This window comes from Rhineura floridana, chromosome 1, assembly GCF_030035675.1.
Source record: "Rhineura floridana isolate rRhiFlo1 chromosome 1, rRhiFlo1.hap2, whole genome shotgun sequence".
Taxonomy (NCBI): Eukaryota; Metazoa; Chordata; class Lepidosauria; order Squamata; family Rhineuridae; genus Rhineura; species Rhineura floridana.
This window is the reverse complement of record NC_084480.1, coordinates 214,138,144-214,151,537: the sequence shown is the minus strand read 5'-3', so window position 1 is coordinate 214,151,537 and position 13,394 is coordinate 214,138,144. Positions and strand designations below refer to the sequence as shown.

The following is a 13,394-nucleotide window of genomic DNA, read 5'->3' as shown; positions in this document are numbered from 1 at the left end:
TGTTGACTTTAGCTGCGATTTTGTAAAAGTGGAGGATGTGATGATTCCTCTTGCAGAGTGTCATGCTTATGCTGCGTTCCCCTTGTGTGTTGTTTTTCCCATCTCGTTCCTCTAACAGTGAGGAAGCCTTGTTGTCCTGTTGTTTCTTCCAATTCTGCAATATCCAGCTGTTCTATGTTACATGCTGTGAGCAAACCCCGAGCTTCTCTCAATGTAGATGCCGAAAGAAGTTGACTGTTATGTGTTACTAGCAGCCTGAATGGGAAGCCCCAGCGGTATTTAACATTTGCTTTTTGAAGAGCAGTTGTTATCAGTCGAAAGTCCCTGTGTCTCTGCAAAGTTTCTGGGCATAGATCTTGTAACACCATGACTGCTTTATTGTCATAAAACAGTTCCTTCATTTTTCTTACTTTTTGCATGAGTTCTTTTTTGATGTACCTTGCAAAGCATACTATGATATACCTTGGGGGGGGGGCTTTGCCTGAAGGTTTGGCTGCTATTGCCCGGTGTGCACATTCCAAATCCAAAGGAACGAGTTCGAATTCTGGGATGATTGTAGTCAACCATGCGGTAATAAATGATGCCATTGAGGGAGAATGTTCTTCCGCTCCTTCTTTAATTCTTTTAAAACGAACGTTCGAGCGACGTGCATAATTTTGTAATTCCTCAAGCTTATTTTTGATAATTTGATTTTCCCACTTTAGAATTGAAATGTCCTCTACATTTGTTAGGCCCAAATCTAAAGCCTCCGATGCTGAGGCTGCTATGTTATCAAGTCACTCACCAAATGCCTCAATTTTATCTTGTAAAGGCTTCAGGGCTACATTCCAGCTATCTTCCATATCTGTTTTAAAGATTTTTAATTGAGCTATCAAGTCTTCTTTTGAAAGTGGGGCATTAGCTCCTACCTCTTGAGGCGTCATCTTAGTGTTCCTCGATTGGCCTGGAGCCATACTGTCTAACACAGGCTTCTTAGCTGCACTTGGGCCGTCTGTGTCCAGTGGCTTAAAGTAGCCCATTAAATCTCCTTCTTTATTTCTAGGAGGGGTTGGAATAATTCCCTGAGGGGTTTCAGAGTTTTCAGTGGGAATATTTAGAGTCTTTAGTGCCGTTTTGGGGTTGTTTTACTCCAGGGGGAAGCAGAGCAGGGAGATTAGGCAGCCATTATGCAGCTCCCAAGCCACGCCCCCTCAAGGACACATTCTAGCCATGCAAAACCACTTGGAGTGTGAAACAGGGAGGGGTGTGGCCTGGGGAGAGTTCCAATGGCTGGAGAGAGAGAAGCTAGCTTGGAGGGCTGCATTCAGCCCTGGGACCTGAGTTTCCCCACTCCTGTTGCAGGGGAGATCCCAGAATGCACTGTGCATTTCCCTCAGGCCTACAAACTAGAGACCAAAAGCAGCAACCCAGTTTAGCAGATATTTCCACTTCTTAAGTGACTGAGCAAGAATCAGGGATAAAAACTCAACACACATTTTACAACTGTTCAGGTAGTGGCTAGTTAATGTTAGAAAGAAATACATTACTAATATTTTCAAGGGTAAATCTGTCCCACAAGGTTGTGTATTATTGTAGGTGATGTTATAGAATGTGTACTAGGATTTTCAAACAATCAAAGCTTTTCTAGCCTGCTAAAAGGTTTGCAGACAAGGCAAATAAAGGCAACTGTTTCTGGAAAGGCTGTGAAATTGTATGTTTTAGGTTTTAAACTCAAGATAACTAAGTGATCCTAAGAGGCTCAGATAGCCAATGCAATGTAGTGGAAGCAGAAAGTTGAGAGAGTATTAAAAACTATCCTCTGAACAATCTTGGCTTGCTGCCACCTAGAGACCAATATAAGTAATGCGGTTGATTTCCATTGGAGACACATTTCTTTTTCTCTGGTCTGTAAGTGGCCACAGCTTGATGCAGTAATAGCCTCTCTATGCATTCATGGATAAATGATGGGCTTTTAATATTGAAGATTAAAGCAGCAGCAAGTCATCATTGGAGGCCAAGCTCTGATGGGCTGGAAAGCCCATCTTTTTGAGTCCCAGGAGCTAAATGGTCCCTTGGTGATAAGGGGACATATCCCATGTTCTTCCACAATAAGTGCTCCCATGCTGCCAAGTAAAACAAAATAATTAATGTGGACAAAATAAGGTAATCTTTAAAAAAATATTGCCTAGGCATCATATGGCTCTTTTCAGTTAGCTATTTTAAAGCACACATCTTTGTACCCAGACTATCTGCTTCTCTTCCCTAATTGTTGGCTTTGTCCTGCATCCTGGCACATTGTCAGTGCTTCAGTGTGGGTGATTTAGTGCCATCCAATCATTGTTTTTCTGATTCAAACTGCAAACGGAATATGAACTTTGCTGTCAGTGCCCAGATGGCTGACAAGCAGGGTGAAATGTTTCCCTCCCCACAATTTTAATTTAATTTAAACTTTCAGATTTATAATCCAACAAAATTAGCCATAACTTTAGTTACACAATAACTAAAATATTATCTGATTTCTGTGTTCGTTTTAGGATTCCTTCTGTGTTTGCCATCCTGAAGAACAAAATCTTAAGCTATTTTCTCTTGTAACATCTCCTGTTGATTCCATAGCTGTATAAGTGCTGTTGGAATTGGTCTTCACTTTTTAGGTTTACTTATACAAAAATCCAAAACCAACCATATTTGTTTTAATATATTTTAAAGTCTGTTTTTATTATGTGTTAAAGTGTTTTTAGTGCTTTTGTTTGCCACCCTGGGCTCTTGCTTGGAGAAAGGGTGGGATATAAATCTCATAAAGAAATAATAATAAATATGGCGGGGAAGAATTTTCTTTTTAAATCTGACTGCTGGTTAATCTTAACCTTTGTGTTAATTTTTCCACAAATGTCAGGAACCTTACCTTAGCTTAGAATAACAATGATACAAAGAGACACCTTTTAAAACTTCCCGGTAAAATTTGTTTTAAAATAAATAAAAAGCCATCCCCTTTCCCCAGCACCAAATGTTAGGGGGGCAATTTTAATCAGGACCATGGTGTGGATGATAATAATTAGACATTCTCGGGGGGGGCTCACTGTAGCCCTGATCCTGAATGGTAGATTCCCCATCCCTTCAGGTGGCAATTAGAGGGTGGCAGCAGGTGCAGGGAAGGTTGAAATAGATGGAAGCATTTTTAAAGGACTGAGGATTCATTCCTAGAAGGAACAAACCATAGAGTCAGGAAATACCTACAACAACCTACACAGGCCCAGTGTGGAAGCAGCTTGTGTTTAAAATGGCATCCAATAAACCCAGTGATGATGGTCAAAAATCATGGAAGTCTTTGTCATGGAAAACTAAGGGAACTTGACCCCCTAGCAGGCACACAATTTCCTACACATGACTCCATCTTTTTTCTGAACTGTAATGGCCTGAGGTTGATTGAGAAGGAGAAGGCAAATAATTTCTGGCCATTGTGTAGTTCTCTGTTCTCCCTTCAGAAGAGTCTGCTGTTACTGCAGCCCTGTGTCTGTGTAACCATCTCTTTTTTTGCCAGGGTCAAAGCTGTAGAGAATAATGTTAAAGCAGACTCAAAGTCAGTTGTCAGAGGGGTGGGGGTGAAGATTGGAGAATCCATCACTAATGCATATTTATGCTAGAAATAACCACAAATGATCTCCATTTATTACCAGGTCTCCTGCAAATCTTTACAAAACCAGTACAAAATACAGTTCTACTTGAATTCTCAAAAATGTTAATGTTTGATCAATCCTCTTATTTAGATACCAGTACCAAAACACACATTTCCTTGCAAGACACTAGCCAGAAAGATGCCAATCTCTGTCCATATCTTTCCAGCTTCAGCTGTAGAGAGGTAATCCCATCCACACTCATCCTTAAGGCAATAGACCAAGAATATAAAAGGTAAAAGAAGAAGACAAGCAATAATTAAAAAACACTTGACAGGATGTGCCAGCTTAAAACAGGAACAAAAAGACAATACCTAAACTTTAATTTCTGAATATATAGAAGTAGTATAGAAAGACCACCTCCTGTAAAAATGATTGATGATGCCCCCTGACCTCTGACCCCTTCCCCCAACCCCAGCCCTTACCCCCCTACCAAATGACATCACTGATCCCAACCCCTGTCTGTGGACCTAGGAGTGTTGATTTATGACCCCTTTGGGGTCCATTTCCAACCCTCCCCCTCCAGATGGCCCCACTGTTGCTATGGCAACCATCAAGCCAAGGTTTTGAACCAATCAGGAAAGGGGGCGGTCAGAACAGGCATTTTGCATGCCCAGGCATGTTCTGTGCCTTGAACACATCCCCCAGCCAGTATTGCATGCCCAGGCTTGTTCTGAGCTTTGAACACAATCTGAGTTTTGAACATGGAAGCAGCCAGCACTCCTAAGAGTCCAGGGGAATTAACCAAGCAACCAGCAGTAGAGGAGCCTAAACCTCGAAAGTGCTATATTAGCACAAGTTCTGATGAAGATGATTGTTTTCCACCAGCTAAACTGCTAAAAGAGGTAGTGAATGAGGTCAACCAAAGATGGATCAGCATGTTGGAGACGATTGCCTCAGATAACACTGTAATGCCGGTAAGCTTTTATTTGGAAAGCAAATTATTGAGGAGGTGTAAAATAAAGATTGCAAAAATGTTAAAGCATGTGCTTAATTTTCAAGGGTCCTTCAACAACTGAAAACTCTGTTGAAGTTTGTCAACAGCCAACACCTTCAGCTCTTTGGAAAATGGCATCAATAGGAAGCATTAAAATGCAGGTTTGTGGAGTCATTATTTCCATGATGTAGTATAAAACCAAAGAAAGGTCTGTGTATGATTTTCTAAATTATTATTATTATTATTTAGGATTCTGCAGATCTGACATTAAATCAGCCCTCCCATCTCATCCTTAGAAGCATTCTTGGGATTCAATCCGATGAAATGGACAATAATTTACCAAGAAAACGTAGGGGGGCAATGAAAGCCATTGTCACAACAACTGTGTATGCCATTTTAAAGCACTGTTTAATGCAACACATGAGGGAGTCATGCACTGGCTGTGTCATAGATGCCCCGGGACAGAGTTCTCATGAGTGTCTTTTCTGGAGGGAAACTGAGATTTCTAGGACGTTACAATTTATTAGTGGCAAAATATGTTTTAAAAATGTGCTCCATGTTGTTATCTTAACAGCTTACAGCCTGAATTGTCTTGTTCTACCACAAGAAACTGTTAATGAGATATTAATCTGGTTACAAAAGTAGCCCATTCCCAGGACTCTGTTAAAATTGTTGATCAGTTCCTGAAGCACACTGACCAAACATTTCTAAAACATGTTGAAAGCATCATCAGAAACAGAGGCTATAGAAGTTTTTTCAGTTCTCAATTTTAGAGGGCAGATTTCATCCTCTAAAATTGAGAATGCGTGCTCCATGTTGTTATCTTATCAGCTTACAGTATGAATTGTCTTGTTCTAACACAAGAAACAACAGATGAAATTTTCTCTGGTGACTAAGGATGTTAAAGTTGTTGAACAACAAAGTTTATATTTGAAAACATGTTGTATTTAAAGTCTGTTTAAAAGCTTGGGAATTATTTATTTATTTATTTATTTATTGCACTTGTATACCGCCCCATAGCCGAAGCTCTCTGGGTGGTTTACAACAATCAAAAACAAATACACAATTTAAAAACATATTTTAAAAACAATTTAAAACACAATTTTAAAATTCAAAACAATATAAAAACAATTTAAAAACACATGCTAATATGCCTGGGAGAAGAGGAAAGTCTTGACCTGGCGCCGAAAAGATAACAGTGTTTGCACCAGGCGCACCTCGTCAGGCAAATCATTCCATAATTTGGGTGGCCACCACTGAGAAGGCCCTCTCCCTTGTTGCCACCCTCTGAGCGTCCCTTGGAGTAGGCACCCGGAGGAGGGCCTTTGATCTTGAACGTAGTGTACGGGTGGGTTCGTATCAGGAGAGGAGTTCCAACAGGTATTGTGGTCCCAAGCCGTGTAAGGCTTTATAGGTCAAAACCAGCACCTTGAATCGAGCTTGGAAACATACAGGCAGCCAATGCAATGCAAGCGGGCCAGAATCGGTTTTATATGTTCGGACCGTCTGGTCCCTGTTACCAATCTGGCTGCTGCATTTTGCACAAGCTGCAGTTTCTGAGCCATCTTCAAAGGCAGCCCCACGTAGAGTGCATTGCAGTAATCTAATTTGGAGGTTACCAGAGCATGGACAACTGAAGCCAGGTTATCCCTGTCCAGATAGGGACATAGTTGGGCCACCAACTGAAGTTGGTAGAAGGCACTCTGTGCCACTGAGGCTACCTGAGCCTCAAGTGACAGAGATAGTTCTAGGAGAACCCCCAAGCTACGAACCTGCTCCTTCAGGTGGAGTGGAACCCCATCCAGAACAGGTTGGACATCCACCATATGGTCAGAAGAACCACCCACTAACATAATCTCAGTCTTGTCTGGATTAAGCCTCAGTTTATTAGCCCTCATCCAGTCCATTGTCGCAGCCAGTCACCAGTTCAGTGCATTGACAGCCTCACCTGAAGAAGATGAAAAGGAGAAATAGAGCTGCGCGTCATCAGCATACTGATGGCAAAGCACTCCAAAGCTCCGTATGACCGCACCCAATGGTTTCATGTAGATGTTGAACAGCATGGGGGACAGAACTGACCCCTGTGGAACCACATACTGGAGAGTCCAGGGTGCCGAGTAATGTTCCCCAAGCACCACCTTCTGGAGGCGACCTGCCAAGTAGGAGTGGAACCACTACAATGCAGTCCCTCCCACTCCCAACTCAGCTAGTCTCCCCAGAAGGATACCATGGTTGATGGTATCGAAAGCCACTGAGAGATCAAGGTGAATCAACAGAGTCACACTCCCCCTGTCTCTCTCCCTACAAAGGTCATAATACAGGGCGACCAAGGCTGTTTCCGTGCCAAAACCAGGCCTGAAACCCAACTGAAATGGATCCAGATAATCGGTCTCATCCAAGAGTGTCTGGAGCTGGCCTGCAACCACTCGTTCCAGGACCTTGCCCAGGAATGGAACATTTGCTACCAGCCTATAGTTATTAAGATTTTCTGGGTCGAGGAAGGGCCTCTTCAGGAGTGGTCTCACTACTGCCTCTTTCAGGCAGCCAGGGACCACCCCCTCTCGCAGTTAAAGTTGTTGAACAATAAAGTTTATATTTGAAAACATGTTGTATTTAAAGTCTGTTTAAAAGTTTGAGAATTATAGTTTAAACAGAAAACATCCTGACAAAATGATTGATACCCTCCCTGGCCCCTTCCTCCCCCTCCCCTCCCCTAGCCTCCTCCCCCCATTCCCCCACCCCTAGCCCTTACCCCAACCCCCAGCCCTTATCCCCACAACCCATAAAGCCATACAGTGATACCCAATCCTAAGGCAGCATTCCTTTGTTCATTACTTTTAAATAGAAAACAATAAATAAAATACATAGGTTCCCAATGCTCTGTATCAGATATTATATTGAGGGTGATACTATAAGCCAGATGGGTTACTAAAACAGTTTCCCATGGCAGTCTTTTTAAACCCTGCATTGGGGTGCATTTTAATGTGTACTATTAGTATTTATTGATGTATTTTGCTGCTGCTTTGATTTTTGTTTACGTCTGTTTGGTTTGATTCCATTGTATTATTGTATTTATATATTTTCTGATTGTTTTATTGTTATGTACACCGCCCAGAGAGCCCTTGGGCTTAGGGCGGTATATAAATTAAATTAATTAAATAAATAAATAAATAAAACTGTTCTCCGTTGCTGTATGTTTAAAACCACACATGTGGAAAGTTAGATTTCCCAAGCCAGCTCTACAAAAGTTTGGGAGGGACAAATGGTCCCCATCATTTGTTCCAGGGATCTATTTATTTATTTAATTTTGCTATGGAACCCAATTCCCTTTGTTCATTACTTTTAAATAGAAAACAATAAAATACATAGGTTCCCAACGAACTGTAACAGATATTATATTGAGGGTGATACTATAAGTGAGATGGGAAGCTAAAACACTTCCCCAATGCTGGCTTTTTAAAACCTGCAATGATAACAGCTCCCCATTACATCATTTTGTTTAAAGCCAGCAATGTAGGTTTATACAATCTTAATGAGATGCCTTACATGCCAAAGCTCTGTTTAAAAGCATGGGAATTATACAGAAAACATTACAGGGTAGCAGGCAGTAGATAGTCTACATGGGTGAACCCCCCCCCAAGCCACCCAACCTCTATCCCTCCTTTACAGCCTTTGTTTTAAAAGTCAGCAATGTAGGTATATATAATCAATCAGACCTATGTATCATTTAAAAACAAGCAGTCACAACCTATATAAAATATATAGATACTCATTGAGGCTGAAACATACCTGTTTAATCTTGTAAAGCAGTTATCCATGTTATTTTGTAAAAACGTGTGGAATTTCCAAAGCAGCCTAGAAAATGTTGCTCTACAAAGTTTGGAAGAACAAATGGTCCCAAGCATTTGTTCTAGGGGAATTTTGCGGTGGACCCCGTGATATAGGACAGCCAGTAAAAAACTCACAACTTAAGGTAAAATAATTAAATAAATAAATCCCATACCATAAGCCAATCGCCATGCTCAGGTATGCATACAAAATGGGCTGGTTCTATATATATCTATGTATATTTGAAAGCAACAAACAGAACTTCACTCAAGCTTGCTCTGGATCCCTATAAGGATTCCGTTAATCACCTAATATATATATATGAACGAAATTGTGATTAACCAAACAGAGGTTTTTATTATATTAACAAAACGTTTCAGCTTCCGCCTTTATCAGCTGCCAACATACAAATGCTGTTACCAAGGTGGCAGTTATAGAGCTTTGAGGATGGAATGCTCAGAAGGGCTTCATTTGCAGAAGCTGAGTAGTGGTGGTACTGTCCTCCAGGTTCAGGCCATGTGGTGCCAATGTGTCCAGACAGTAAATCCAAAAGTTCTCCCTTTTAGTCAATGCTGCTGGATCTGCTGGCATCTCTATCGCTGTAATGGAAAAGTCCAACAGGCTGTGACCCTCGATGTTAAAATGCTTTGCAACTGGTTGCTCCAGTTTTTTTGTCAAAATTGCCGACTTGTGGTTCCTGAAGTGCGTGTGTAGGTCAGTTGTGGTCTTTCCTACGTATTGGATATGACATCCTGGTCTTTTGCACTCGATGATGTAAACTACATTGCAGGACCTGCAGGTGATATTCTGTTTGATGTAATATGTCCTGCCTGTCCTAGTGCTTGTAAAAGTGTCTGTCTCCCTGAGGTACACACAGGTGATACAGCGTTTGGAGTGACAAGGATGAGACCCTGGATTGGTGATAGGTGGCTTAAGCACAGCTCTCACCAACAGTCTGTGCAAATTAGGAGGTTGGCGAAATGTGATAACAGGAGACCTGCTGATGGCTCTGGTAAGATGTTCAGAGTTTACCAGCAATGGGTAGCTCTTCCTGATTGCTCAGTGATAGTTAGGAGATGCTGGATGGAAATCTACCACAAATGGAATCTGTTGCTCTCTGCTCTTTAACACCTCAGTATGATGGAGGAGGTTTTCTCTGGACAGAATGGAGGCTCGGTGGATGTTGCAATTCATAATATGTGAAGAATATCCTCTTTGAAGAAGGTGTTCTTTAAGTTCACTGATCCTTCTCTGGTATTTATCTTCAGTGTTGCAAATAAGTTTGATTCTCAGAGCTAAGCTATACACACATATATATATTCTTTATATGCCTAGGATGGCAGGATTTCCAGTTTAAATAGGTGTGGGCATCAGTGGGTTTGCTGTAGAGATCCGTGGCTATTTTGTTGTTTTCAGTGGTAAGAAGGACATCCAGAAAAGGGATGTGCAGATTATCATTTGTACTATTAAATGTAAACTTAATAGAGAGATGGATAGAGTTGATGTAATTTTTAAATTGTTCCAAACTCTCTTTACCATTCATCCAGACCATAAAGATGTCGTCAATGTATCGCCACCATATAAGTGGTTTGTTGATGGCCTTTTTGAGGATCTCCTGTTCCAGTTTACCCATAAAGAGATTTGCATATGATGGAGCCATGCGAGTCCCCATAGCTGTGCTCATATATATGAGCATACACAGAGTTCAGTTAGCCTTGTTATCCCAGAGACTGATGTTCCAGGGCTGGACAAAAATCATCATCGGTCATGCAGGAAAACTCCTTAGACGGTATGAGACTTACTTAGTTACTGCGTGGCTAGTTGCTACCTCTTTTAAATGTTTATTCTCAAGTTAAAAACTTTGTTTCTGCCAATTCTACCAGAGAGCTGTTTTACAACCTGGATCGTAAAACAATAAAACAAGGCTCAGATCTCTCTCTCTATTTCTTTTTCAGAAGTTGTGGTTTAAAAATACTGGTTCCTTTATTTTAAAGCAACCGGTTCCTTTATTTTAAAACTACTAGTTCCTTTATTTTTAAAAAATATTAATGTGTGGCTAGTTGCTACCTCTTTTAAATGTTTGTTCTCAAGTTAAAAACTTTGTTTCTGCCAATTCTACCAGAGAGCTGTTTTACAACCTGGATCGTAAAACAATAAAACAAGGCTCAGATATATCTCTCTATTTCTTTTCCGGAAGTTGTGGTTCAAAATAGTTTAAATTAAGTATAAAACTACCTCTATATATGTAAGCTAGCAGCTGCCTCTTTTAAATGTTTGTTCTCAAGTTAAAAACTTTGTTTCTGCCATTTCTATCAGAGAGCTGTTTTACAGCATGGATCATAAAATAATAAAACAAGGCTCAGATATCTCTATATATTTCTTTTTCAGAAGTTGTGGTTTAAAATAGTTTAAATTGTATGCTAATTCAGTGTTATTTTAGATTACTTTGAAGACATTTTCCCGGAGAATGCTGATCTGGCTGGAAATCAACCAGATATAGCTAATCTGTTAGAAGGTATTTAAGTAATGTATGACTTAATCTTTGTCACCATGTGTTTGCATGTATGCTAAGTTTATTGAAGGCTGCTAAGTCAGCCCCCCTCTTCCCCCCCAGCACCCACCCACCCACTCCCCTTTTGCCAGAAACTGTTCGCTTTAAACAGAAGCCATGCAACATCCAAGTAAAGAGAGCTTTTATTTATTTATTTATTTATTTATTTCTCAGCTAGAAATTTAAACAGGGGCTATTAACCAAAGCATAGAATAAGCCTTGAATAAGTCCATAATTCTGGTCTTCACATTGTAGAGAGGTCTCTCAAAATGCTTAGCAAAGCCTTGTTCCTACAATAAAAGATAGATAGCAGTTATTGTTATGGCTGAAGCCAGCTAATTTTCTCAAACTTAAGAGCAATATTTGTTTGTCATACTCACCCAACCTCTATTTTCCAAGATCCATTCCGATTTTGCACTCGTTATGTAGTCTGTGATATAATGTGTAAGCTGATCCTATTGTTCTGTGTCAGAGGAATCCCTTGTAACTGTAATTTTTTAGCAATAATCCCACCAAACAACAAAGCTGTTAAAAGACGGCCCCAATTAGTTTTTCCATCAGCAAATTCTAATTCTACCACTCTGCTAAAAGTTTTGCATGCGGTCTCTATAGATTTAATTTCAAGAGAGTCCAAAAGGGGGGTTATTTTTCTTTGAAGTTCATCTAAAAGTGGGGGAGCAATATCTTGAAAAACTAGCGCTGGTCTGAAATGTATATTGGGTGCTGTTTTCCCACAAACCAGTTTCAAGGATATTTCAACCATTAGCAATGTCTGTTTCTCCATCTTTTCTGAATGTGCTACTGATACACATAACCCCCCTGATGTCCTATATATTGGTTCCTGGCTGGGCAAGTCTCAACATGCCTGCCTGTATTCCCCTGGCTCGCCATGTATTTCTTAGTCTCAGCATGCCTACATGTATTCCTTAGTCTCACAATGCCTGCATGTATTCCTTCAGACACTCCAGGACCAGACGCTAGGCTATCCTCTAAAATGAAATGTTTCTAATTTCAGTTTTAAAATGCTGATATGTTTCCTTGCTTTTAGCTGGCGGGGGTGAGCAAGCTGAAGGATCAGGACAGCCCCTTAAGAATGCTAACCATATCGCGGATCAAGGACAGCTATCCTCTAATGATGCAGGTAAATAAGACACTTTTTAATGTTGGAAGAGGGATCCCTAAGAAAACCTATGATCAGCTAAAGTGACTAAAATGGACTGTGTAAAGAAGCTTTTCTAATTTCAGATTAAAATGCTGATATGTTATCCTTGCTCTTAGCTGGCGGGGGTGAGGAACAACCCCATAAGAAAAAAAAGAAAACTAAACATATCGTGGATCAGCCCTATGATGATACAGGTAAATAAGACATTTTTTAAGTTTTAAAAGGGGGGTCCATAAGACATCCCAGGAATCATCTAAAATGTCTGTTATCTTTTCACAGTGTACATCAGTGACAGTCCACCACTGATGGCTAAAGTTACCAAAGGCCAGGGTGCAGGCAAGGGCACTGGCAAGGGTAAGACGTGTGTGTGTGTGTGTGTAAACGTAAAACATCTAATATGTTGTTATTCCTTGGCAGCGTACATCACTGGAAGTCCTTCTCTATCCCCTAAAGTTACATGTGGCCAGAGCACAGGCAAGGGTAAGACATGTGTGTGTGTGTGTGTGTGTAAACATACCCTGGCTACAGCCGTAAATGACACAATTATTTTTATACTCTGCAGATGAGAATAAAAAGCGTAATGGTGCGCCGATGCGTGATGTTTCTGACCCACAGCCTAAATGGAGAAATTGTGACATTCCTCAACAGACATCCCAGGGGCTTAAGGAGCAAGATTTACATACGCGTGTTGAGCAGTATAGACTGATAACGAATACATACGAGGCTATAGAGAAAATGATGAAAAAAGCTAAGAATTTGATGATGAAAGCTAATCAGTATGAATGAATCAGCTTTGTAGCGGATGTACTGATTTAACAGCTCTGATGGCTCTTGCTAATGAGATTAAAAAGCACCAACAGTATCACGTCTCACATAATACTACTGCTAAACATGTACAATGGGGTGGTGGTAAACCCAAAAAAAGGTTTAGGAAAAGCAAACCAACCCAGCACCAGCTGTACTGGAGGAGGAGGGTTCAAAAATATTATGGCTAAAAAAAACCCTCTCAGCCTCTAAAAAACAAAAGCGTTCTAGTAAAAAAGGCTCTAAAAATGATGAGTCAGATATTGTACCTTCAAGTTCACAGCTGTCTACACCTTCTCAGGATGTTGAAACAGACAACGTGCCTATAGGGGCCCATTCACGTTCATCTACACCACCCCCTGATAGCGAAGTTGAATGTGCACCCTCTGATGAAGATCAGCCCCGGGTATAAGTACAGCATGTGGCCCAGTTTCCTCAGGAATTTGAGGGGTTTCATGCTTT

At 40.7% G+C, this 13,394-nt stretch overlaps 1 protein-coding gene across 1 annotated transcript; it reads left to right on the top strand.

The window, feature by feature from the left end:
* The first annotated feature begins 4,354 nt into the window (after positions 1-4,354).
* On the top strand, positions 4,355-12,871 carry LOC133365311 (uncharacterized). The gene is made up of 6 exons (XM_061587041.1): positions 4,355-4,567; positions 4,653-4,748; positions 12,015-12,107; positions 12,245-12,322; positions 12,546-12,608; positions 12,691-12,871. Exons 1-6 carry the CDS (start codon positions 4,355-4,357, stop codon positions 12,832-12,834), a joined length of 687 nt encoding a protein of 228 aa, XP_061443025.1. The 3' UTR covers positions 12,835-12,871.
* The last annotated feature ends 523 nt before the right edge of the window (positions 12,872-13,394 follow it).

What these genes read in the sequence shown, in the direction of transcription:
- LOC133365311 (XM_061587041.1), top strand. Translation starts at nt 4,355, where the DNA reads ATGGAAGCAGCCAGCACTCCTAAGAGTCCAGGGGAATTAACCAAGCAA. An exon ending in TAGGAAGCATTAAAATGCAG is followed by an intron (nt 4,749 to 12,014) that starts GTTTGTGGAGTC and finishes CCTTGCTTTTAG; the next exon opens with CTGGCGGGGGTGAGCAAGCT. An exon ending in TCAGCCCTATGATGATACAG is followed by an intron (nt 12,323 to 12,545) that starts GTAAATAAGACA and finishes ATTCCTTGGCAG; the next exon opens with CGTACATCACTGGAAGTCCT.